The sequence below is a fragment of the Mobula birostris genome, chromosome 1, assembly GCF_030028105.1.
Source record: "Mobula birostris isolate sMobBir1 chromosome 1, sMobBir1.hap1, whole genome shotgun sequence".
In the NCBI taxonomy this organism is placed as follows: domain Eukaryota; kingdom Metazoa; phylum Chordata; class Chondrichthyes; order Myliobatiformes; family Myliobatidae; genus Mobula; species Mobula birostris.
The window spans coordinates 233,281,952-233,309,484 of record NC_092370.1 but is presented as its reverse complement, the minus strand read 5'-3'; the positions used below and the strand labels follow the sequence as shown (position 1 = coordinate 233,309,484).

Sequence of the window (27,533 nt, the reverse complement as noted above, 5' to 3'; positions counted from 1 at the left end):
GCCCATTATCAGCTGCGATGATACAAAAATTGGCGGAGCTCTGGATAGAGAGAAAGGTTACCAAAGGATTCAGCACGGATGTAGGCCACTTGGAAATCTGGGCAGAGAAGTGATAGATGGCATTTAATCTGGAGAGCGAGGTGCTGCATTTTGGGAGGTAAGAGGGGAGTATACAGTAAATGGTAGAGCCCTTACCTGAGGTACAGAGGGATCTCGGGGTTTAATCCATTGCTCCCTGAAATTGGCACAGTTAGGGTGGTTAAAAAGGTGTGCAGCATGCCAGCCTTCATCAGTTGGGGCATTGAGTGGCAAAGTCCAAGTTGTAGCTATACAAAACTTTGGTTAGGGCACATCCAGAGAACCACCATACAGACCATGCTCTCTTTATGCTCCTACCATCAGGCAGGAGGTACAGAAGCCTTTGGTCCCACACCACCAGGTTCAGGAAGAGGATGAGAGAGGGGAAGTTTAAAGGAGATTGATGAGGCAAGATTTTTACATGGAGAGAAGTAGACACCTGGAAGGCAAGTGATGAAAGCAGATATGACAGTGAGGTTTAAAAGCTATTTAGACAGACACATGAACAGGCAGGGAATGGAAGGATTGAGATCTCATGCAAGCCTTTGTGCTGCTTAGACCGATCTCACGGTTGGCACTGGCATCATAAGCTGAAGGGCCTGTTCGTTTTCTGTGTTTGGCGAACAATGTAGATTCCATAACACTGACTTGCGGTGGATAATGTTTCAGATCCCCAGGGCAGCATACAGAATGTAGAGGGACATGAATCAGCGGGCTGTTGGGGGATCACAAGGTTATCAGGCTGGGGGTCAACAGGTCAAAGGTTATCAGTTTAGCTCTGAAAACAGCAGATTAGCCCACTCTCTTATCAGTCCAGATCATGCCTCTACTGAACTGCTCAAAACCTTCAGCCTCAAGCTGTGAGAATTGTTTTGAACTGGTCAGTGAAGTAGCAGCTACAGCAGCTTCCTCTCTGCCACCGCGCCGGTGAAGCGTTTAATGAGCCTTTCTGTCCAAGGTTTGAGCTTTCACCTCAGGCACTGGTAAGGAGACACTTCACTGCCTGAAGCTTTAAACGGTGATGGGGTTACACAGGTCAGGCCAACCTGTACAACACAGACACTGGAAATGGATACTGGCTGTCCAGCTGTGGGACCAAAACCCGAGAGGAACTGGGAAACCAACACTAAAGAACTTTCAAAATATTTTAAATGATAGAATGGGATGGCATATTTGTTTAAAATTTTAGATTAAAAAAGCAGAGAATGAGCAGCGTGTGACAGACTCAGAGAGACATGGAGGGCAGAAGATTTTACTGTATATTGTACTCGGAATTTACTGGAACCAGGTTAAAATTAAACCTGAGTTAATCTCAATAGCTCTTGAAACTTCAAAGCTGCTGTTTTCAAAGTGTGTAAAAGAGAACTAAAATTTCCCATAACAAATTAACAGTCTAGGAGTTAACATTCTGTGCAAAAGTCTTAGACACCCGAGCTTTTACGCAGTACTGTAGTAATTTTACGTATTGCACTGTACTACTGCTGCAAAAAAAAAATTCATGACATATATGAGTGATGATAAAACTGATTCTGATATGGGACTCTGTTGTGGACTGAGAATGGGGAAGGGGACAGGGAGAGGGGAATCATGGATGGGAAAAGGGGAAGAGAAAGGGGAGGGAGCAGGAAATACCAGAGAGACATTCTGTAATGATGAATAAACTGATTATTTGGTGTCTCAGGGCTGGGTGTGTCTGGGTGTGTCTGCACCTGCGCCACCCCCTGCTCCTGGCACTCTTTCTCTGACACCCGTCCTACACCCCTACTGCGACAGTCCACCCTCACCATTCCCAACATCCTTTGCTCCCGCCAGACTTACAAACTCGCTCTCCACTCCTTGCTGACAAATACGGTACTGTGTAAAAGTCTTATGTATCCTAGCTATGTATACATGCCTAGGACTTTTGCACAGTATTGTAGGTATAATTTAAAACACAGTCTTCAGCATTCCTCTGCAGATTTTTTCTCGTAACAAGTTAACAGTCTAGGAATTAGATGTAAACCACAATCTGACCAGTACTTCGAGATTCATGTACAGATTTTTGAGGAATTGTCTATGGATGCAATGTAAAAGATTTTATTAGGCTACTCTGCAGTGTACTTTAACTCATTCTGACAAGGGTTCTCTTCATTGTCAGTAACAAGCACTAACATCTACATTGTGCTTTAAGTAGAGAGAAGCATTCCAAAATGCTGTTTGGCCAGTGAACCAAACAAGATGTAAAGGTGAACATTACACAAACTGCTGGAGGAACTCAGCAGGTCAGGCAGCATCAATGGAGAGGAATAAACAGTCAATGTTTTGGGCGACTGCCCTTCATTGAAGTTCTAAAGTTCACAGTCAAAGTACATGTATGTTACCATATTATCGAAGTACATGTATGTCACCATATACAACCTTGAGATTCATCAGGACCTTAATAAATGTCTCCATGGTTTCCATGGCCTCCTTTTGTGCCAAAATGAGGCCACGCTCAGGGTGGAGGAGTAATACCATATATTCCATCTGGGTAGCCTCCAACCTGATGGCGTGAATATCGATTTCTCCTTCTGGTTAACAAATTTCCCCCTCCCCATTCCTCTATTCCCCACTCTGACCTTTTACCTCCTCTCACCTGTTGGTTAGTTCCTCCTGGGTCCCCTTCTCCTTCTCTTTCTCCTATGGTCTACTCTCCTCATCTATTGGATTCCTACTTATCCAGCCCTTGACCTTTCCCACCCACCTGGCTTCCCCTATCACCTTCCAGCTAGCCTCTTTCTCCTCCCCCAACCTTTTTATTCTGACATCTCTCCTTCCTTCTCAGTCCTAAAGACTCTCAGCCCAAAACATCGACTATCTACTCATTTCCATAGAGGCTGCCTGACCAGCTGAGTTTCTCCAGTGTTCTGTGTGTGTTGCTTTGGATTTCCAGCATCTGCAGAATCTCTTCTGTTTAAGGTGAACTCTATTCTTGATTGGAGAGAGTAGTGTAGCAGGTAGTACTATGAGGGGTGATTGATAAGTTCGTGGCCTAAAGTAGAAGGAGTCAATTTTAGAAAACATTTATTTTTGAACATAGTCCCCTCCTGCATTTACACACTTAGTCCAGCGGTCGTGGAGCATACCGATCCCTTCTTTGTAGAAGTCGGTGTCTTGGACCTCCAGAAAGCAGTCCACAGCAGGGGTGATTGATAAGTTCACGGCCTACGATAGAAGGAGATGAGTTATACAGCTCTTGTTACATGCACATGCAGTTCAACTCTTTGAGTGAGTATGCAGAAAGTTTGAAGTTAATAACTCATCTCCTTCTACCTTAGGCGACAAACATATCAATCATCCCTCGTACTGCCCCACCACTCCAGGGACCTGGGTTCGATCCTGACCTAATGTGTTGCAGGGTGCACTGGTTTCCTCCGGAATCCCAAAGATGTGCTGGCAGGGTAACTGACCGCTGCAAATAGCCCTAAATGACCCTCAGTGTCGGTTAATGGAACAGGAATCAGAGGGGATGCTGCTGGGCATGGGAGGGAGACTGGGTACTGGGAAATAAGCAAAGTGTTCCGACAAAGAGTACATGATCCTGAAAACCCAAACGCAGTGTCTTAGGAACAGCTTTTTCCCTCTGCTATCCAATTTCTGAATGTTCCATGAACCCGTGAACACTAGCTCTCTTTTTCAAAGTTCAAAGTAACTTTAATATCAAAGTATGTATACGTCACCATGTACTTACTTTTCTTGTTGGCAGTTTTGCGCTATTTATTTTTTAAAATATATTTCTAATTGTAACTTATAGTAGTGCTTTATGTTTAACACTGTACTGCTGCAACAAAACAACAAATTTCACGACATTTGACAGTGATAATAAGCCTGAATCTCATTCTCCTTCCACAGATTCTGCCTGACCCACTGAGTGTCTCCAGCTCTATTTTTATATTTCATTATGATCTTGCATGTATAGTTTCCCTGCACTGCACTCCCTGTAAATGTAACACTTTATTCTGTATTCTGTTGTTGTTTTCCCATGTTCTAGCTCAATGCACTGTATAACCAGTTGGTCTGTATGACAAGCTTTTCACCGTATCTCAGTACACGTGATAATAATAAACCAATTCCAATAAGGTTTTAGGTCGGGATCTCTCATCAGAACTTCTATCAGTGCTTTTTTAATCTCCCCTACATTCTCTCCAGTACAACCACATCCTTCCTACAGCGTGGCAATATTTTAAGGGTAGTATAATTACGTCAGCAATTTTGTACTCAGGTGGGTCCCATCAATGAGGTGAATGGCCAGTAATTCTGAGGGAACGTTTTGTCCCGAAACGTTGACAGTTTATTCCCCTTCGTAGATGCTGCCTGACCCGCTGAATTCTCCACCGTTTTTTTATGCTGCTCGTATTTTTATTTCAGATTACTAGCACCTGCAAGATTTTAGGTTTTCATTGAAAACAAGGTTTTGTTTGGGGACCAGGGGCTGCTTTTTTTGTTTTAGAAGGTGAAAAGTGATGGGGAGGCTACAAATTTGAGGGGAAAATGGAGTGAGTGGGCTGCACTGTTGCTGGAGCTGCTACCTCATTTAATCCTGATTTAGAGTGCTGTCTATGTGGAGTTTACACGTTTTCCCTGTGACCACACTGGTCTCCTCCCAGGTGCTCCAGTTTCTTCCCATGTCCCAAAGACGTGTAGGTTGATTGGTTTGATGGCTGCTGTAAGCTACTGCAACTCTGTAAGTGAGTGGTACAGTCTGGGGAGGGGGGAGCTGTTGGGAATGTGGGAAGAATCAATTGTAGGGAATATTGGTTGGGAATGGAATTGTCCTTCAACCCATGGGACAGTGTTGTCCAGGATGACCTCATAGAAATTTATAAAATAAGGTGGATGGTCACAGCCTTTTCCCCAGGGTTGGGCAAAGGGTATGTATTGTTACAAGGAGGTCTCTGGGTTTTTTTTGGGAGAATGATGTAATGGTCTTTTGGAGGTCACCTGATGTAATTTTCCCGCCGATGTGAGGTCACGTGATGACGTGCAGCGCGGGTATATAAGGGAAGACCCAGATGACGCAGTTAGTTTTTAGTTTTTAGATTTCCAGCTAGAATGTACTGTATCTCCGTTTCTGTTGTGTATTTGTTTTTATGATGCAACTTCATTTTTAAAACGGTTGTTACATTCTGTTGCAAGGTACAATAGTGCTGAATTGGCAATTTTTGCTAGATGTGCTGATTTACCCTATTCCAGCAGTAGAAGGGAGAGTGAAGACTTTATCGAAGTACAGAACCCGAAGGATTGAGAGGAGTTGGTATCGTTCGGCAGTTTAACAAAGGATCGACCTTATTGAGTCTTCATTGAAGGAGTAGTGACCTGCATGGAAGATAACTCTTGCCAGAAGAGCAAAGAGTTCATGCAAGATTTGCTCTCTAGAATTTAAGGTCAGTTGTTTTAAACTGTTTATTTCCTGCATTGTGAATCCTTTGGACAGAACCAGCAGGAAAGTCGCATCTATGAAGAAATCCTTCTCCAGAGAAGTCTCTCCCAGTTGAGCGTATAAATCTGTTGGACTTACGAATTTACCATTTTAAGAACTATATCTGACTTTACCGCTTTAAGAACTGTTTTCACATTTAATGCTTTAAGAACCAGTGCCGAGTGACGATTTGTTGAATGGCTGCATAGCGGTTAACTTCCGGTTAAGGTTTTCGTTTGTTTTTTTGATTGTTTATCCGTGTTTAACAAATGTTTGGTTGTTTTTATATAACCTGTCTTGATTGATATTCATTGTTGCCGGTTACATAACAGTATATATAAGAAAAGAGGTAAAAATTTTAAAACAGACCCAAGAGGTAACTTCTTTGCACAGAGGCTGTTGGATGCCCGGAATGAACTACCAGAAGAAGTAGTTGAGGTATTGGAATGGGTCGAGGGAAGGGAAGGGTTTGGGCTGAACCCAGGCAAGTGGGTCTATCAGGGATGCTGTGGTCAGCATGAACCAGATGGACTGAATGGCCTGTTTCCACACTGTATTACTTTATATGACTCTATATGGAAATGTATGATGGAATGAGGTTGAGGAGCCTCCTCCTGTGACCAAGTTCTCCTGTCAGAGGACAGATATATAAATAATAAATCTCTCCCTCTCACCTGAATGTTGGGATTCTGTGCGTTGATATCCGCATTGGTTAGGTCAGGGAAGTTCTTCAGGTCCAGGACAAAAGGGTTGGTCTCCTCCAGGCCAGACCCGTATTTTGTTTGTGCCGGGGTGTCCGGTGGTCCTGGGGGTGACCATCGCCGCTTGTGACGGGCTTGGTTGTTAGCCTTCCAGGTCTTCAGCTTGTTATCCTCGGCCGTCTCCTCCGGATCCCGGGCCAGCCTTGAAATCGAATGGCTTTTCACCTTGCAAGGAAGGGAGAGAGTCATCAGGAGCAGGAGTCACAGGCAGCACTCGAGAAACAATACCGAGTGATCTTATGGAAGGACAGCTTCTTCCCCCATCCCCGCCCCTCCCGCCTGCCGCCATCAGATTACCGAATGGTCCATCAACCCACTAACAGCATCTCATTATTCCATCTTTGCACTACTGCAGCATAGAACATTACAGAACAGGTCCTCCACTACAGAACGTTTAACCTACTCTAACCCTTCCCTCCTACACAGCTCTTCATTTTTCTATCATCCATGTGCCTATCTAAGAGTTTCTTAAATGTCTCTAATGTATCTCCCTGTACCACCACTCTCTGTGTAAAAAACCCACCTCTGATATCCCTCCATTTACTTTTGTCCAATCACCCTACTATGCCCCCTGGTATTGGCCATTTTTGCCATTGATAGGTCTCTGCTTATCAATATTCCTTCTAACTTGTAATCACTGGTGTGCGCAAAAATCATGTGCTATGTAATTTTTTGCCCAGTGACAACAATGTGTACTCACTGAATTTTTTAAGTGGAAGTAAACCTGAAGCTGCTCTAAGGATAACAAGCCATTCCGTTTTAAATGAACCAGCAGTTCTTTTGTGCTTCACGCCCTTGGCTTCTTTGGAATTCAACATAGTGAATCAATAATTTCTTCAATAAAAACAGTATAAATATGCCAGTTCTAAAATCTTCAGTCAAATTATCACAAACTCCACATTGTCAACACCGTCTGCATCAGAAACCGGAAAAGGAAATGTGATTGTGTACGATCGTGAAATATACTTAACATGCCAATGAGGTAGAGGTTGACGACCTTTTGTTCACAGTTCAAATTCCTTTGTGTGCTAGTAGCAAGAGATGTGTGCGCGCACCCAAGCGCACGTCTTAGATAACACTACTGTCTATCCACACAGTCTATGCCTCCTATCTTTACACCTCTGTCAAGTCACCTCTCATTCTCCTTTGTTCCAAACAGAAAAGTCCTTGCTCGTTCAACCTGTCCTCAAAAGACACACTCTCTAATCCAGGCAGCATCTTGGTAAATCTCACCTGCACCCTCTTTAAAGCTTCTACATACTTCCTATAATTAGGTGATTATTTTAAATGTAACTTACAACATTTTTTATATCATGCACTGTACTGCTGCCACAAAACAACAAATCTCAAGGCACACTCAGTGGCCACTTTATTAGGTACACCTGAACACCTGCTCCTTTGCGCAAATTTCTAATCAGCCAACCTAACGTGGCAGAAACCAAATACATAAATCAGTCATGATCGAATGGCAGAGCAGACTAGATGGGCCGAATGGCCTAATTCTGCTCCTATGTCTTGAGGTCACATCTTCTACAGTTTCAATAAGAGGGCCAGACTGCTCAACCTTTCTTCCCAAGACAGACTTGCCATCCCAGGAACCAGCCTTGAGAATTTTGCTTCACTCTTTCTATACACGTATAGAAATTGGACACGGTATTCCCGATGTGATTTCATCATGCCCCTACATAACTGTACAAGACATCTTTACTCCTGCGCTAAAAAACCTTCAATAAACCTACAAGTTGCCTTTCTAATTGCCTGTCACATCTACACATTAGAACACTAAGGATATCTGCTCTTAAATTCCCAAGGAGAAAAAGGAATGCAATAATGTTAATAGCTCCAGCTGTGACTCAGCTGATAACATTCTCGCTAAATTGGAGAAGATTGTGGGCCCATAGACTTGTGCATAAAAACTGTCCATGACACCAATGTTGTACTGAGGAGGTTTAATGCAATTCTTCATGCTGGTGTTGGCTAATTTTGCATGGGAGATCTTTCAGATAGAGGCAAGTGGTCTCCTGGTAACAGTACAAGTAGCAATTTGTTCCAATACACAGGCCAATACTTGCCCCTCAAACAGCATCAATTAAAATTCTGGTAATCACATTGCTGTTCCTGGAGCCTTGGTTAGCTTGAAAAATATACACTTAGTGGTACCTTTACTAGATACAGCTGCATACATGCTTGTTAATGCAAATATCTCATCAACCAATCATATGGCAGCAAATTAGTGTACAAAAGCATGCAGACATGGTCAAAAGGTTCAGTTGTTCAGACCAAACATCAGAGTGGGGAAGAAATGTGATCTAGGTGACTTGGACTGTGGAATGATTGTTGGTGCTAGACCGGGTTGTTTGAGTATCTCGGAAACTGCTGATCTCCCTGTGATTTTCACGTACATCAGTCTCTAGAGTTTACAGAGAACAAGAAACAATTGGCAGTTCTGTGGGTGAAAAAGCCTTGTTCATAAGAGTGGGCAGAAGAGCATCTCTGGTCTGGCCTGTCCAGAAGGAAGGTCTCAACCTGAAATGAGAATCATTCCCACTCTCTCTTTAATATTGCCTGGAAGTTTTTCCCCTCACATTCATAGAAACATAAAAAATAGGTGCAGGAGTAGGCCATTCGGCCCTTTGAGCCTGCACCGCCATTTATTATGATCATGGCTGATCATCCAACTCAGAACCCAGCCCCAGCCTTCCCTCCATACCCCCTGATCCCCGTAGCCACAAGGGCCATATCTAACTCCCTCTTAAATATAGCCGATGAACTGGCCTCAACTGTTTCCTGTGGCAGAGAATTCCACAGATTCATCACTCTCTGTGTGAAGAAGTTTTTCCTAATCTCGGTCCTAAAAGGCTTCCCCTTTATCCTCAAACTGTGACCCCTTGTTCTGGACTTCCCCAACATCAGGAACAATCTTCCTGCATCTAGCCTGTCCAATCCCTTTAGGATCTTATACATTTCAATCAGATCCCCCCTCAATCTTCTAAATTCCAACGAGTACAAGCCCAGTTCATCTAGTCTTTCTTCATATGAAAGTCCTGCCAACCCAGGAATCAATCTGGTGAACCTTCTTTGTACTCCCTCTATGGCAAGGATGTCTTTCCTCAGATTAGGGGACCAAAACTGCACACAATACTCCAGATGTGGTCTCACCAAGGCCTTGTACAACTGCAGTAGTACCTCCCTGCTCCTGTACTCGAATCCTCTTGCTATAAATGCCAGCCTTTTTCACCGCCTGCTGTACCTGCATGCCCACTTTCAATGACTGGTGTATAATGACACCCAGGTCTCGTTGCACCTCCCCTTTTCCTAATCGGCCACCATTCAGATAATAATCTGTTTTCCTATTTTTGCCACCAAAGTGGATAACTTCACATTTATCCACATTAAATTGCATCTGCCATGAATTTGCCCACTCACCCAACCTATCCAAGTCACTCTGCATCCTCTTAGCATCCTCCTCACAGCTAACACTGCCACCCAGCTTCGTGTCATCCGCAAACTTGGAGATGCTGCATTTAATTCCCTCATCCAAGTCATTAATATATATTGTAAACAACTGGGGTCCCAGCACTGAGCCTTGCGGTACCCCACTAGTCACCGCCTGCCATTCTGAAAAGGTCCCGTTTATTCCCACTCTTTGCTTCCTGTCTGCTAACCAATTCTCCATCCACATCAATACCTTACCCCCAATACCGTGTGCTTTAAGTTTGCACACTAATCTCCTGTGTGGGACCTTGTCAAAAGCCTTCTGAAAATCCAAATATACCACATCCACTGGTTCTCCCCTATCCACTCTACTAGTTACATCCTCAAAAAATTCTATGAGATTCGTCAGACATGATTCCCATCAGCTCCCCAACATTTTAACACTGGGGTACTTACGGTGGCTGACTTAGAGAGCATCCCACACATCTTTGGGATGTGGGAGGAAACCAGAGCACCAAGAGGGATCTCGCACAATCACAGGAAGAATCCACACAGACTGCACCAAAGGCCAGGATTGAACCCGAGTTGCTGATACCATGAGGCATTGGCTCTACCAACTGCAAGACTAGAGTGGTGATAAGCCATTCGGCCCCTCAAGCCTGCCCTGGCCATCCTACATGATCATGATTAATCTGTCTTAAACCTCACCTCCTCTTCTGTACCAGTTCCCCAGAGCCCTCAATTCCCTGACCCTGAAGCTTTTATCTATTTCTTCTTTCAATACCCCAAGCGATACCACATCTACAATCCTCCACTGCAAGAAGTTCCTTCACGTCTGGTATTACAACTACGCTCCCAGATTCCAGATCCGCCGACTGTGATAAAGGACATCTTGCTCCTTGCCTTCCTAATCACTTGTGATTTTTCTGTTTGCCTCTAGTCCCATGAGCTTTTCTACCTCCTTGTCCCTCATGGTCACTAATATTACAAACCCCTCTGCGTCTCCTGAACCTGGTCCACCTCAAATCTCTAGGGTGTTTGCTTTTCAAAAAGTTTCAAGTAGATTTAGTATTGAAGTACGTATATGTCGCCATATACTATCCTGAGATTCGTTTGCTTGTGAGCATTCACAGAAGAACAAAGAAATACAATAGAATCAATGAAAAACTACACACAAACACTAACAAGCAACCAATGTGTAAAAGACAAAGCGTAAATACAAAAAAATACTGAGAGCATGAGTTGTTGAGCCCTTGAAAGTGAGTCCATAGGCTGTGTTCAGCGATCAATTGGGTGTTGAAGTGAGTGAAGTCATTCACACTGGTTCAGGAGCCTGATGGTTGTAGGGTAATAACTGTTCCTGAACCTGGTGGTGTGACAGCCAAGGCTCTTGTACCTCTGTCCCGATGGCAGCGGTAAGAGAGGGAATGGCCCACATTCTTCACCATGAAAATTAATGCAAAGTATTGATTTCATTTATTAGCCTGTTTCTTGTTTCCTGTCTTCAATCCCCAGTCTCACTCTCTGAGGAACCCACACTTCCCCTGGACCATCTCTTTCTTTCTCCAAATCTGTGGAAGTCCTTGCTGGTACATTTCTCATCATTCTCTGTTGACTTGCCATTAGCTGACGGTGCCAACCCTGACTGCGGTTATAATTCAACAGACCTCCCTCAGAACCCCCTGGACGAGGCCGGGAATCCTCTCAGAGCCTTGCAGTGTTGCTCCCCTAACTGGACCCAACCCTTTCTTTGAAGAAGTGGTTAAACCAGCCACATGCAGTGAAGGGTGAAGGCCTGGGATGAAGTGTTGAACCAATTGCATCACAGTAGTAGAATACTGATTGAGAGAGGAAGGCAACACATCAAATGATCCCACGGATGAAAGGGTTATCATATGAAGAGTCTTTGATAACTCTGGGCTTGTACTCACCAGAGTTTAAAAGAATGAGGGGGGATCTCATTGAAACCTATTGAGTGTTGAGAGGCCTAGATAGAGTGGCAGGGTGGAGATACATCTCTACAAAAAGAGGTAAAGTCCTTCCCTCCACTGACCTGCAGGCTATCCTGCTTAACCTGCGAACCCTCACCCCACCCCGATGAGGGTCATGTGAAGCCACAGGAGCAGCTGGTGGATGATCGTATGAGCAGCTGGTGCATATCACAAGTCCTGGTTACGCAACGACTGACATCAGGCAGAGCATTGACAATGGCTGGGGTCACCCATCTTGTAAACACACCATCCAAAAGAAAGGCAAACCACTTCTGCAGAAAAATTTGCCAAGAACAATCATGGTCATGGATAGAGCAACAGCGTGGCTCGGTAGACAGACAGACGACCGTGATTGTCCGTGCCACACAACTTGGCATGTAATGATGATGATGAGATAGAGTGGACGTGGAGAGGATGTTTCCAACAATAGGAGAGTCTAAGACTAGACGGCACAGCATCAGAATAGAAGGATGCTCCATCAGAAAGAGATGAGGAGGAATTTCTTTAGCCAGCGGATGGCGAATCTGAGGAATTCATTGCCATAGACCACTGTGGAGGCCAAATCACTGAGTATATTTAAAGCTGAGGTTGATAGATTCTTGATTAGTAAGAGTATCAAAGGTTACAAGGAAAGGTATGATATATCAGCCATAATGAATGGCAGAGCAGACTCGATGGGCTGAATGACCTAGTTCTGCTCCTTTGTCTTATGATCAAATGTCAGCGATAGTAGATCTGGTTCTGATCCTGATTCCTTATGTTCTCACGATGTCCTAAAGCATTCAAATCAGAGTTAACAAAGCCATTCGTAATTTAAACCAAAGCCAACAAGACTCTGAAACAGGAAAACTGGGCCTTTGCTAATAAAAATTGTATAAACATATCCATCTTCCCAAAAACAAATCTTAGAGTGTTCGCTACGCAGAAATATCCCAGGGCACTTTACAAGCATCAAAGGTTTAATTATGAGGACGGATTGAACAGACTAGGGCCGTATCCCCTAGAGCAGAGATCAAGGGATGATCTAATTGAGGTGTTTAATATGATTAGAGGTTCTGGCGGGTGAGTATAGAATAACGGAGCATTGCATTTACATTCAAGTCAGGCAGGGCACTTGGGGTGAAGTCTGGGAGCATTTTGTCACACAGGGGGAGGGGGAGGGGGAGGGGGTTTGGAAATTTCGAACTCTCCAAAACAGAAACGGAACAGGGGTAGGTCACTTGGGTCCTCAAGCCCGTCCCACCATTTAGTAAAATCAAAAAGATTAAAAAGATTTGCGTTACTTGCCACATGTACATCGAAACATACAGCGAAATGTGCCATTTGTGTTAAATCAAATCAGCGAGGATTGTGTTGGGGGGAGCCTGCAAGGGTTGCCAACATACTTGCCCATAACCTATTAAAACTAACCCTAACCTGTAGGTCTCTGGAATGTGGGCGGAAACTGGAGCACCCAATACAAACTCTTTAGAGACAGCAGGAGGAACAGAACTCTGATCAGTTATCGCTGATGCTGTGAAGCATTTGTTCAAACTGCAACGCTGATCCATTACCTCAGAAACACATTCCTTCTCTAAACAGGCCACTTTCATTTCTCTTAAAACCTGAAAGTCCTTCCTTGACCAAGTTACTTAAACAGCGTCAGCTGATTGACAGACTTCTGTAGAGCAAGGGCATTAATGTTTGGATGCAGGGTTAGGGGACACATGTGAATGATAGGACAGGATTGAAGGGCTCAATTGCCTTCTCCTGGAGCAACAAAAGAATATGCTGGAGGAAATCTACAGGTCGAGCAACATCCATGGGAGGAAAGGAATTGTCATCGTTTCAGGTCAAAATCCTGCCTCGTGGCGCAGCCGCAAATTTCCCCCAGCAGGATCTATGTTTCTCTGGGTTCTAACACCAGCTGTCTCTTGTGCCTCCTTACCTCCTCCTGTAGCCTACTTCAAAGTAGAGTCAAGGTTTAGAAAGGCCTAGATAGAGTGGATGAGCAGACGCTGTTTCCAATAGTGGGGGTGTCTAAAGCCAGAAGGCACAGCCTCAGAATAGAAGAACTTGTCCCTTTAGATCAGAGATGAGGAGGAATTTCCTTAGCCAAAGGAGGGGGTGAATTTGTGGAATTTATTGCCACAGACAGCTGTGGACGTCAAGTCATTGGATATGCTTAAAGTAGAGTTTGATAGGTCCTTTTTATTTTACTTATTGAGATACAACATGGAATCTGCCCTTCGAGCCATACCACTCAGCCACTTAACTCTAGCCAAATCATAAAACAATTTACAATGACCAATTAACTGTTAGGCCTTTGGACTGTGGGAGGAAACTGGAGCACCCAGAGGAAACCCTCGTGCACACGGGAAAAACGTACAGATTTTCTTAGAGAGGACCAAAACCTTGTCATGGTTTGGAGACTCGCATGCCTTAATGACCCAGAGAGCTATGTTGGCTGGAGTCAGGGCCTTACGCTTTGGCTCTTGGTAGGGTCACCCATGCCAAACAGGTCAAAGGGTAGAGATCAGATTAAGAGTGATCCACCAGTTCTCCAGGTTCAGGGTTCAGCTCAGGGCCAACAACTCTGACTGCTAAAACATAACTGTTCCGGAAATAACAATGAAGAATCCTTCTGTGTCTAAGTGGCCAAGGACAGACAGAGATGGAGGACTTCATTGCTGCCCTAAACTTCAGAGGTATAAGTGGCAGCATTTTTTTCCTTACAGAGGATGCCGGAATTGAACTTGGATCTCCAATGCCTAGAGCTGTAACAGTGCGCTAACTGCTAGGTTACCCAGTATTACTAATTACTTAACTTGTAAGGGTGTCAAAGGTTATGGGGAAAAGGCAGCGGGATGGGGTTGAGAAGGAAAATAAATCAGCCATGATCAAATGGCAGAAGAGGCTCGATGGGCTGAATGGCCTAATTCTGATCCTATGCCTTAGGGTCTTATAGGTGTGTAGCTATTGGATGGAAGATGGCGGAGCTATCATCATTCAAGCTGGGTGAGAAAGGTAATAAATCTGTTGGTAGCAGTTGGTTGGGGTGGGGGTTAGGGAATCGGTGGGAGGTGGGGGTGAGTGAGATTGTTGTTGAAGAGCAGTTTGACCTTTAGGGGTGGTGTAACCATCGGTAGATGGGATGGTGGTGTGAGAGTTGGGGCATGAAATGTTCGGGTGAGGGTTGGGGATGGAGGTGATAGGCGGCTGATTGAAGGACTGGGGGATGGTGTGAGAGTTGGGGAGGGGGTGTGAGGGCTGTGGGGTGTATAAGGATTGGACGTGTGGGGGTAGGGTGAGAGCTGAGTGATACGTATGCTTGGCGGTTGGTTTGAGGATTGGTGTGGATCTGAGGGCTGGGGGGAGGCAGGCTCAGGGTGATGGAGGGGAAGAGTTGTGGAAGGAGAGAGGGCAATGAGTTGGAGGGGAGAGACAGTTAGACAGATGGTCATGGGGAGGGAGTGTGCTGTCATCTGGAATGGTGGGTGGGATGGAGTGGTCAATAACCCCGGGCATCCAACATTATTTCTGAAAAATAGCAGAAAGGTAGAATATTGGAAAGCTTTTAAAAACCTACAGACAGCAACTAAAAGAATCACTGGGGGGAAAAGATGAAATATGAAAGCAAGCTAGCAAACGATATCAAAGTGTATATTAAAGGCTTTTTCAAGTATGTAAAAAATAAAAGAGAGATGAGAGTGGATATTGGACCACTAGAAAATGAGGCCGGAGAAATAATAACAAGGAGATGGCAGATGAATTAAATGAGTATTTTGCATCAGTCTTCACTGCGGAAGACACTAGCAGTGTGCCAGATGTTGAAGGGTGTGAGGGAAGAGAAATGCGTGCAGTTACTATTACAAGGGAGAAGGTGCTCAAAAAGCTGACAGATCTAAGGGTACATAAGTCACCCGGACCAGATGAACTGCACCCTGGGGTTCTGAAAGGGGTAGCGTTAGAGATTGTGGTGGCGTTAGAAATGGTATTTCAAAAATCATTGGACTCTGGCATGGTGCCAGAGGACTGGAAAATTGCAAACGTAACTCCACTCTTAAAGAAAGGAGAAAGGCAGCAAAAGGAAATTATTGACCAATTAGCCTGACCTCAGTGGTTGGGAAGATCTTGGAATCAATTATTAAAGATGAGGTTATGAAGTAGTTGAAGACACAGGACAAGATAGGACAAAGTCAGCATGGTTTTCTTAAGGGAAAATCTTGCCTGATGAACCTGTTGGAATTCTTTGAGGAGATTACAACTAGGACAGATAAAGGAGATGCAGTGGACGTTGTATACTTGGACTTTCAGAAGGCCTTTGACAAGGTGCCACACATGAGGCTGCTTAGCAAGTTAAGAGCCCATGGTATTACAGGAAAGTTACTAACATGGTCAGAGCATTGGCTGATTGGAAGGAGGCAGCGAGTGGGAATAAAAGGATCCTTGTCTGGTTGGCTGCCAGTGACTAGTGGTGTTCTGCAGGGGTCGGTGTTGGGATCCCCTCTTTTTATGCTGTATATCAATTATTTAGATGATGGAATAGATGGCTTTGTCACCAAGTTTGCAGATGATATGAAGATTGGTGGTGGGGCAGGTAGTATTGAGGAAACAGGTAGTCTGCAGAAGGACTTAGAGAAATTAGGAGAATGGTTAAGAAAGAGGCAAATGAAAACAATGTTGGAAAATGCATGGTCATGCACTTTGGTAGAAGAAATAAATGTGCAGACTATTTTCTAAACGGGGAGAAAATCTAAAAATCTGAGATGCAAAGGAACTTGGGAGTCCTTATGCAAAACCCCCTCCCCTTAAAGGTTAACTTACAGGTAGAATCAGTGATGAGGAAGGCAAATGCCATGTTAGAATTTATTTCAAGAGGTCTAGAATACAAGAACAAGGATGTGATGCTGAGGCTTTATAAGGCACTGGTGAGGCCTCACCTCGAGTATTGTGAACAGTTTTGGACTCCCTATCAAAGAAAAGATGTGCTGGCATTGGAGATGGTTCACAGGAGGTTCACAAAGATGATTCAGGGAATGAAAGGGTTATCATACGAAGAACATCTGATAGCTCTGGGCCTGTAATCACTGGAATTTAGAAGGATGAGTTGGGAGGAATCTCACTGAAACTTTTCAAATGTTGAAAGGCCTAGACAGAGTAGATGTGGAAAGGATGTTTCCCATGGTGGGAGAGTCTAGGACAAGAGGGCACAGCCTCAGGATAGAGGAGCGTCCATTTAAAACAGAGAGAATGAGAAATTTCTTTAGCCAGTGGGTGGTGAATTTGTGGAAGTTATTACCACAGGCAGCTGTGGAGGCCAGGACACTGGGTATATTTAAAGCAGAGATTGATAGGTTATTGATTGGACATGGCATCAAAGGTAATAGGAAGAAGACCGGGAGAGGGCTGAGGAGGGGAAAAAAGGGAAAAGAAAAAAAGAATCACCCATGATTGAATGGCTGAGCAGACTCAATGGGCAAATGGCCTAATTCTGCTCCTATGTCTTATGGTGTTAGGTTAGGATAGTATTCCATGGATCCTTGAAGAATGAGGAGAGATTTGATAAAGGTTATAAATAATGAAGTGTATAGATAAAATAAGTGCAAGCAGGCTTTTTGCACTGAGTTTGGGTGAGGCTAGAACTAGGGTTCATAGGTTAAGAGTGAAAGGTGAAATGCTTAAGGGTTCATGACGAGAAACGTATTCACTCAGAGGATGGTGCAAGTGTGGAACGAGATGCCAGTAGAACTGATGGATGTGGGTTTGGTTTCAACACTTGGATATGTACATGGATTGGAGGCTCTGCAGGAATATTGTCTGGGTGCAGATCGATGGGACTGGGCAGAATAATAGTATGACATAAACTAGATGTTTCTGTGCTGTAGTGATCAATGTGTCTATGACTCTATGTCACCGGGTGGCTGAAGATATGAGGCAGCAGTGCACCAGCTAAGCCAATGTTCTCACCTCCAGCAGCCAACAAAGTCATTCAATAAATGCAAGTTAATATCACTAAGCAGAAAATACACAAAAATCTGCAGACAGCTAGGTCCAGGAATCCCATGATTCTAGCTGAAGGAGAGTGTCAGATTTCTTTTCATTGCCCTAATCCCTCCTGTACCTAATAAAGTGGCCACCAAGTCTACATTTATGGTCTTTGGCTCCTTAATCCATCCACTTTAAGTTTTGATGTGTCATCCATTCAGAGTTGCTCTTCTGCAAACCACTGTTGTAACGCGTGTTTATTTGAGTTACTGTCACCTTCCTGTCAGCTTGAGCCAGTCTGACCTTTCTCCTCTGACTACGCTCATTAATAAATCATTTTCTCCCACAGAACTGCAACTCACTGGATTTTTTTTTCATTTTTTGCACCATTCTCTGTAAGCTCTAGAAAATGTTGTATGTGAAAATCCTGGGATACTCAAACCTCCCTGTCTGGTACCAACAATTATTCAAAGGTCAAGGTCACTTAGATGACATTTCTTTCCCATCCTGATGTTTGGCTGAACAACAACTGAACCTCTTGACCATGTCTGCATGCTTTTATGCCTTGAGCTGTTGCCACATGATTGGCTGATTAGATATTTGTGTTAATATTGGGCACTCACGATCGCGTAGCAATTAGTGCAACGCTATTGCAGCTCAGGGTGTTCCGGAATTCAGAGTTCAATTCTGGCACAGTCTGTGAGATGTCCCTGTGGAATGTGTGGGGTTTTTCCTGTGTGCTCCAGTTTCCTCCCACAGGCTAAAGATGTACCAAGTAGGTTAATTGGTCTTTAAAAATTGTCCCATTATTAAGTTAGGGTTAAACTGGGGATGTCAGGGGTTGCTGGGGTGGTGTGGCTCGAAGGGCTGGAAGGGCCTACTCGCACTGCATCACTAAACAATTGACAGAATAAGCTAGTGAGCACCTGTGCACAGGTACAGGTGTGCACTGAGAGTATCTACTCAAAAGAACTGAAGGCGGCTTTGATTTTGGTCATTTACTTCATTGCTTGTCAGATCTTTCTGTGCACAATTTAGCTCTGATAGTGATAACACTGATAATTCTGTGAAAGTGACGTGCTTAAGGGGCATCAGGAGGTCAGAATGGGTGCTATACGTCTAAATGTCCCGTGGCGAAATGTCTGGCCACAAATAGGTTTAACCTTGAACACTGGCTGGTTGAGTGGTGTCGCAACAACAACTCTGCACTCAATGTCAAGACCAAGGAACTGACTGTGGATTTCAGGAAGGGGCAATCTGGAGAAGACACATCAGTCCTCACTGAGGGGTCAAGCACTGGAAGTAGTGTCAAGTTCCTGCGTGTCAACACATTGATGCAAACATGAAGCAGCTACACTGGCACCTCTACTTCATTAGGAGTTTGAAGAGATTTGGTACGTCACCAAAGACTCCAGCAATTTTCTACAGATGTACTGAGGACAGCATTTTGACCGGTTGCATCACCTCCTGGTGTAGAGGCTCCAATGAACAGTATCAAAGGAGGCTGTATGAAAACAGTATCAAAATACCATCCATTATCAAAGACCCTCCCCACCCAGGCCATGCTCTTTTCTCGCTACTGCCATCAGGCAGAAGGTACAAGTGCCTCAGGACTCGCACCACTGTTCAAGAACAGTTACTACCCCTCACCCCTCGGGCTCTAGAACGAAAGAGGGTAACTATACTCTTTGTGTTTCTGGTGTTCCCACAACCGATGGTCTCACTTTAAGGACTCTTTCTCTTGTCATTTTATACTCTTTATTTACATCTGCATTCACACAGTTTGTTGTTCATTGATCCTGTTTACAGTTACTGTTCTATAGATTTGCTAAGTATGCCCACAGGAAAAAGAATCTCAGGGTTGTATGTGGTGACTCAAGTAATAAACCTCACCTTTGACCTTTTCTATTATTACCATTGGGGAGGAGGTACAGGAGCCTGAAGATATGCACTCAATATTTTAGGAACAGCTTTTCTCCCTCCATTATCAGATTTCTTAATGGTCTGTAAACCTATGAACAGTAACTTACTGTTGATCTTTTGCACCATGTGTCTATCCATGTATCCATTTATCTAGCCTTCTATTTATTTATTTTTCTGTTTATTTCTGACTTATAAAACATTTTGTGTTGCTGTGTACTGCTGCTGCAAAACAAATTTTACAGCAATGTCAGTGATAATAAACCAGATGCTGATTCAAATCAGAAGCTTGCTCAGGTTTGTTACCTTAAGCCCAACAGCAAGAATTGCCAGGGAAATACTGTGGGTGCTAGGATCTGAAGGTAATATGATAACCTCCATCCTTGCCTCCTCCCCCCTCCCCACCCACTGTTAAGTCACTTGGCTATTAAAACACCAGCAATCGTAAGCAGATTCCCCAAGCTCAGAGTACTCAGTGCTGAGCAACGAGCTGGAATAACCCCAGAGACCTCGTCGAACACCACCAGAGGCCACATTAAATACCATCAGAGGCCCCACTGAACACCATCAGAAACCCTATTGAAACCATCAGAGGCCCCATTGAACACCACCAGAGACCCCTTTGAACACCACCAGAGGCAACATTAAATACCATCAATCTGCATTAAATAGCATCAGAGACCCCAATGAACACCATCAGAGACCCCTTTGAACACCATCAGAGACCCCTTTGAACACCATCAGAGGCGACATCAAATACCATCAATCTGTATTAAATAGTATCAGAGACCCCAATGAACATCAGAGGCCCCATTGAACACCAGAGGCCCCAATGAACACCAGAGATCACGTTAAACTCCGCAGAAACCCTGTTGAACAACACCCCATAAAATACCATCAAAGACCTATTAAACTCCATCAGAAACCCATTAAACACCATCAAAGGCCACTAAATACCACCAAAAATTCATTAAACACCACAAGAATCTCTATTAAACACCAAAGACACATTAAACGCCATCAATGAGCTCGTTAAACACCACTGAGATTCCAGTAAATACCATCAGAGACCTCGTTAAGCACCATCAGAGATTCCAGTAAATACCATCAGAGATCTCATTAAACACCATCAAAGACTCATAAACCACCACCACCACAGACCCTATTAAATACCATTGGGAATTCCAGTTAAGTACCGTCAGAGATCCCATTAAACACAATCAGAGACCCAATTACACGCAGGAACCCCATTTGACTATCCGATGGTCCGATTATCTGGACTGCCAGTGAAGGAGGGCCCGCCGAAATAGAAATCGCTTTCTCCTGTAACTGTGATGGAGTTCCACAAGCAAGCCACGCACAACATCCTTCAAAGTTCGCCGCAAAGAGGCGCAGGACACCTCGCCGCCCGAAACGGCACTCGGCGGGTGCCCCAAACTCTGACACGCGACCCTGACGGCAGTGTGAATGTGCCCGAGAGAGGCGCAGCAGCCACCGTAAGGAAGACACATAAACACACGCTCAGGTAGCCACACACCATCGGGTCCAGTGGCCGACCCCCTTTATGAGGTTAACCTCCCTGGAAGTGGGTTTAAACGGCCGCTCGCTGACAGTACAACTCCGCTCGCCATCATCGCGGCTCTGAAACCGGATTCCCACAGATACCGCGGAACCCGCGGAGCTCCCCCAGCAGATGGGCTGTGGTTCCGGATCCCAGCAGCGGCAGCCCCTCAACGGGTTCCGCAGCATCTGTGGAGGCGTGGTGGGTGCGAGGAACCGCGGACATTTCGGGTCGAGACCCTTCAGCAGGAGTTTGTGGCTTCGGGTGTCTCGCGTCCCGGGACAGTGTTTGACCAGGGGTAATGAAACTACAGCGTGTGTAACGCGACTAGACGGAACCTCCGGTAAGATACACCGAACGCCTACTCGGCGCAGACTTTCTACCGAGCTTCATTTGAAAGAACTTACTTTCAAGACTGAATGGGTTGCATTGCGTTAAAGGCATGTACCTGTTTACCCGTGGCGCTCTCTCCCTCCTGCTGTCGTATGTCGCCGTATTTACCCGTCGGGACACCTCCGAGTAGCGCGAACAGAGCGGCGAGGGAGACGAGGAAGAGAAGCGGGACCGACTCTCGGACGAGCCGCATCGCCTCGCCCCGGAGTGTGAGGGTCTGCGCGGCGAATTTTTGATGTTGGATTAAATTCGGGGAGGGGCGGAGGGAGGGGGTGTCGGTGAGTCCCTCGACGGTAGGTGTGGGTAGGGTTTTCAACGCCAAGTTTGCTTTTGGGAAATCTTCTTGGCTCAGCCTGCCTTCCTCCTCCACCGTAGGGTTCAGTGATGGTCCATATCTCACGGTCCGGCAATTGACAAGACACCGCGTCTCGGTGTGCGCGGACTCTGCCACTAATATCCGCTATCCAAACCTCCTGGAGTACTTTAGCCGGCCGGGACAGGCGCTTGACTCTCTCTCGTACTCTCTCCTCCTCCGCCCAGTGCAGGGACACTTCTCCCCCCTCGCCGTCCGTCTCCGCTCTGCCTCCGACCCGCTGATAAATAGAAGTCCAGATCAGACAGACGTCAAAGGTTTTAGTGACGTGTGGGCGGGGGAAGAAAGACTTAAATGCTTTAAGGAGCAAGAGGCGAGAGGAGAAAGGTCAAGGGGGTTAGGGAGAGTGAAGAGGCGATTATCCCTGGGGCAAGGGGAGGGATGAGACGAGAAATGATGGTAAGACTTAAGATAAATCGGAGGAAGTCAGCCACACCAGCAGCGTGGGAAGCGGTGAACATATGGGACGTGGAATCCGAGATAGGGCGAAACAAAAAGAGTCGCACAAAGCAAGTGGGTGAGTCGGGACCGCGAGTGGGAGTTGATTCAGGTGGGGGGTCCATGGACAGGAGGAAGCGACGGTAGAGCGGGAAGCGCGGAGTCGGGGTGGGGGTGGGTGGGTAGAGTTCGGGCAGGAGTCGGGAGATGTGAAGCTGGTGCTGTGAGGAAGAAAAGGGGCCGGTAATAAGGAGGGTGGAGAGAGTCAGGGACACATGTGTCCCCGGAATAAAAGAACAAAGAAAACCGCAGACTTGCAGAGCGAAACGGAAATGCGACGTACAGAAAGGAGATGGTATACGGGTGCAAACAGGAGGGGTAAGACCGCAGCGCAGCAGGAGGAGGCGGGGAGGTGTGTGTCAGGATGGACACGGAGGCCCGGGAGTTTAAAAAGAAAGTCGGATGAACAGACGGGGGACGGGAGTGGCGTGAGCAACAGGGGTGAAAATGCCTATTTCTCGGAGTTTAACTGGACGCTTTCCATCCGGTCAATAGAAAGCACCACGCGGGGCCACTACAAGGACAATGTGTGAGGAACTCCTGGGATCCAGGGTGCGATGCCGTCTGCAGTTCAGTCATCGAGCGCTCAGTTCCTAGTAGGGTCACTCACGGCGGTAAGGTCAAGGGGAACGCTGCAGGCAAAGAGCAATCCTACCTCAACGGTGGAGTCGGTGAAGACGGAGGAAGGCTACGGCGTGCAAGATAACCTGGGGCCCTTCATCTTGCACTCCATTGGATCCTGACCCCTGTAAAGGAGCGTGTGGTGGCTGCCCGCGCGGCAACCTTCCCATTTTTAAACAGTCACGTACCGGCGTTTTCTATCAGAGGAATGCACCCTAACATCCTGTGTGGATCCTGGATTGGCCTCTACTCCCACCTCAGGACAAGCCGCAACAGGAGATCATCTTACCCAACTCGAGTGATCGCGCCGTCACAACGTGAAAGACCCCGTGGCGCTCGTTGATAGAAGGTTAGGGAACTTCTTGCGGTCCCAGCCAACAGTCACTCCTCCCCGGGGTTGGTGGAGGCTTCCAGTACGCAAAATGCCTGCCGCAGTGCCTACGTGTTATGGCTTCAAAAGTACTTCATTGAGTGAAATATCGTGGCAATGTTCTTCAAGGCTGGAGGCCGAAGGACGGAAACGAAGGTTTTGAGGGAAACAATTTATAAACGTAAGATGCTGAAAACTCCAGAGCTATACACACACACACACCCAAAATGCTGGAAGAACTCAGCACATCAGGTAGCATCAATGGAAACGAAAATGCAAGCAACGTCTCGGCGAAGAGCCCTCATCAGGGCTGGAAAGGGAGGGGCCGAAGCCAGAAAAAGGTGGGAGAGGGGAAGGAGGACCAGCTGGAAGGTGGGGGGTAGAAGAAGCCGTTTACGTGCGGTGGGTGGGGGGAGTGAAGTAAGAAGCCGGGATGTGATAGATGGGAAAGGCTGGAGAAGGCGGCATAGGAGAGGAGGGTGCACCATGGACCCCATACAGATTGCAGAGGAGGGGGTGTTTGCTGTTTTGATGCAGCCAGGGTCTCACACGTTGTTCCCTCGGACCCCGTGGGAGACAAGAGCAGAAACTGCAGGGGCTCTAGCAGGAATACAGTATTCAAACCGTCCTTCGCGACAGGTGAGGCACCGGGGGATTGGGAGAAAACTAATGTTGTTTTCCTGCTTAAGAAGGCTCTGAAATAAACCAGGAAATTATAGGCTGGTGAGCCTGATATCAGTAGTGGGAAAGTTATGGGAGGGTATTCTAAGGGACTGGTATATGAGTGGACTGATTTGGGATAGTCAGCATAGATTCATGCCTGGTAGGTCATCCCTAACCTATCATATAGTTTTTCGAGGAAGTTACCAGGAAAGTCGATGAAGGCAGTGGACGTTGTCTACGTGGACTTCAGCAAGGCATTTGACAAGGTCCCGCGTGGGAGGTTGATCAAGAAGATTCAGTCGTTCTGCGTTCATGCTGAGGTAGTAAAGTGGATTAAACTTTGGCTTTGTGGGAGAAAACAGAGAGTGGCAATATAGCGTTGCCTCTGACTGGAGGCTTGTGCCGAGTGGAGTGCCGCAGGTTTCGATGCTGGGTCCTTGGTTGTTTGTTGTCTATATCAATGACCTGGACGATAATGTGGTAAACTGGATCGGTAACCTGCGGATGACCTCAAGATTGGGGGGTGTAGTGGCCAGCGAGGAAGACTATCAGCGTTTGCGGCGGGATCTGGACCAGCTGGAAAAATGGGCTGACAAACGGCAGATGGAATTTAATGCGAGGTGTTACCCTTTGGTAGGACCAACCAACATAGATGACTGGAGGACCTGATTTATAAGGAGAGATTGAATAAATTAGGATTTTATTCCTTGGAATGTAGAAGATTGAGGAGAGATTTGATCGAGGTATACAGATTTATGTGCGGTATAGATAAGGTAAATGAAAGCAGGCTTTTTCCATTGAAGTTGAGTGGGACTACAACTAGAGGTCATCGGTTAAGGGTGAAAGGTGAAAAGTTTAAGGGGAACATGAAGGGAAACTTCTTCACGCAGAGGGTGGTGACAGTGTGGAATGAGCTGTCAGCACAAGTGGTGTGTGCGAGCTCGATTTCAATGTTTATGAGAAGTTTGGATAGGTACATGAGTGGTAGGGGTATGGAGGGCGATGGTCCCGGTGCAGGGAGATGGGAGTACGCAGTTTTTATGGTTTGGCACGGACTAGATGGACCGAAGGGCCTGTTTCTGTGCTATGCTTTTCTATGACAAGGGAGAAAGTGAGGGAGGAGGGGCGCTAGTGGGAGGTGACAGGCAGGTGAGGAGAAGAGAATAGGGAAGAGGAGGGCCAGAATGGGAGATTGAAGAAGACGGTAGGGGAAAATACCGGAAGATGGAGAAATTAATCTTCGGTTCATGAAGTTGGAAGCGATTCACCCACATGGAAGACAGCGCAGGGACTGAGATGGCAGGGGTGTATGAAGCTGAAAGAGCAAAGGGGATGTAACAGGGACAACCAGCAGGGAACAAGAGGTGAAAACTAGAGAGAGGGCATTGGCAAAGGTGGTGTTTCACAATAGGGAGAATTTCAAAGTAAATTTATTATCAAAGTACGTATATATCACCACATACTACCCTGAGATCCATTTTCTTGCAGGCATTTACAGTAGAAATGAGGAATACAATAGAATCGATTAAAAAACACATACAAAGACTGACAATCAATGTGCAACGGAAGACAAACTGCAAATACAAATAATAAACAGGCAGCGTGAGTTACAGCGTCCTCGAAAGCGAGTCTATGGGATTTGGATCGAGTTCATTGTTGAGGTTACTCATGTTAGTTCAGGAGTCTGATGGTTGAAAATGTTTATATGGCAAAGAACGGGTGGGGGAACAGACGAGTTGGACACCAAGCGGTGAACTTAACTAGGACGCTGTCTGTAAGGAGTTTGTACGATCTCCCCATGACAGCGTGGGTCTCCTCCGGGTGCTCTTGTTTCCTCCCACAGTCCAAAGACGTGCCGGTTGGTAGGTTAATTGGTCATTGTGAATTGTCCCGTGATTAAACCGGGGTAAATCGGGAGCTGCTGGGCGGCGCGGCCCTACCGCATGCTGTGTCTTAATAGAATAAAATAGAATTGGGTTTGTGGCAACCGGGGCGAGTAGCAGTTGAGGAGCTGAAAACTGATCCCTGGGGACGGCGCTGAGGTGGGATATGAAAATGTCTGGGAATATAGGAAATGTTGTTTGTGAAGGAAACGCTTCTTGCGTCGAAGCCAAACAAAGATGGAAGGGGGACGGTTCTTTCGGGGATTTGGTAAGGGTCAGCGGGACTGCGGGTATGCATCCGGATTGAATAAACATGTGGAAGGACGTGGGCCAGCGTGCGTGGGAGTAAGAGTGTGGCGGGTCCTTCCGTTCACCAGGAGTGCCTGTTGTTGAAGTTAACCGCAAACGGCAGGTTAAATTGCTTAGCTTAATCCGCTCGATTCTGCCTAATGTACAACTTCAGTTTAGAGTGGACAAGTGAATGAGACACAGACTGAGACGGTGGGGGTAGGAATGGCATCATCTGTTGTACTTTCGATTAGGATTGGTCCACTGGAAGAATGAGATCAATTGGGCGTAACCTCTTTTTTCAGCGAAACACCTGATATGATTCAAACTACAAGGCGCGTTTAATAGCGCTGTTACAACGTCCCCGCACACCTTTTCAATTTGCACAAAGTAGGAAACGAGACACCGATTGGCTCTCTGCAGACTCTCACACAGCCCCGGACAGGAACCGCCAGCTGTTTCTAGGAGCTGAAAATATATTTTTTCTTTGAGCAGTTCAATTTTCTTTCAGACGCAACAGATTCTGCAGATGCTGGGAACATGCTGGAGGAACTCAGCAAGTCAGGCAGCATCGATGGAGGGGAATGTTTCGGGCCGAGACGCTTCATCAGGAATGTCCTGAAAATGTTCTGACAAAGGGGTTTCGACCTGAAACAGTTTGTTTTCCCTCGCCCCTCCCAGGTGCAAAGCGTACAAATTTATTATCGTTATTTATGTCTCTGCTTCTATGATGCTCTGTGGCTGTGATGCTGCCGCGAGCAGGCTTATCGCTGCACCTGGGCATATAACAATGAACTTGACTTTGTCTAGATGAGCCCGGCTTCTCGCATTTCAAGAAGTTCAAGTTTATCGTCATTCAACAATACACGCACACAGCTGTACGAAACGCGTTCTTCCGGGGCCAAAGGTACAAAACGACAGCACACATAGTTACAATCGAATGGATACAGTCTCAAAATAATATTAGCGCAAGTCCCCGATGGCATGATCTGAAGAAAGACGGGTTGACATAACGTGCGAAGCGAATGTTACGACAGTATAATATTCCTGGCACAATAAAACTAGCTTTTCCTTCTGCAGAATCTTTTCCCCAGGGTAGAAGCGTCAAACAGAGGGCGGGATATTAAGGTTGGAGAGGGGACGTATACAAGGGCGACCCAGGGGACATTTTGTTTCACACGGATGAGTGGGAGGCGCTGGGAGTGTGTTACCAGGGGTAGTAATGGAACAGGCAGTTTGGTGGAGCTGAAACAGCTTTAAGATGCATGCGTGAATAGGAAAGGAGTGGAGAGGT

The 27,533-nt window shown here is 45.9% G+C and overlaps 1 protein-coding gene across 2 annotated transcripts in view; it reads right to left on the bottom strand.

Annotated features, from left to right (window-relative positions):
• Positions 1-22,370, bottom strand: part of LOC140205754 (isthmin-like) — a 52,034-nt gene extending 29,664 nt beyond the window's left edge. Inside the window, exons 1-2 of one of the 2 annotated variants that reach the window (XM_072273368.1) lie at positions 21,599-22,370; positions 6,190-6,441 (exon numbers count right to left, since the gene is read on the bottom strand). In XM_072273368.1, the coding sequence (XP_072129469.1) occupies positions 6,190-6,441; positions 21,599-21,736 (390 nt within the window). In that variant the 5' untranslated portion in view covers positions 21,737-22,370. The remainder of the gene's footprint in view (positions 1-6,189; positions 6,442-21,598) is intronic. The other variant, XM_072273359.1, reaches the window with a different exon arrangement.
• Between the last annotated feature and the right edge of the window lie 5,163 nt (positions 22,371-27,533).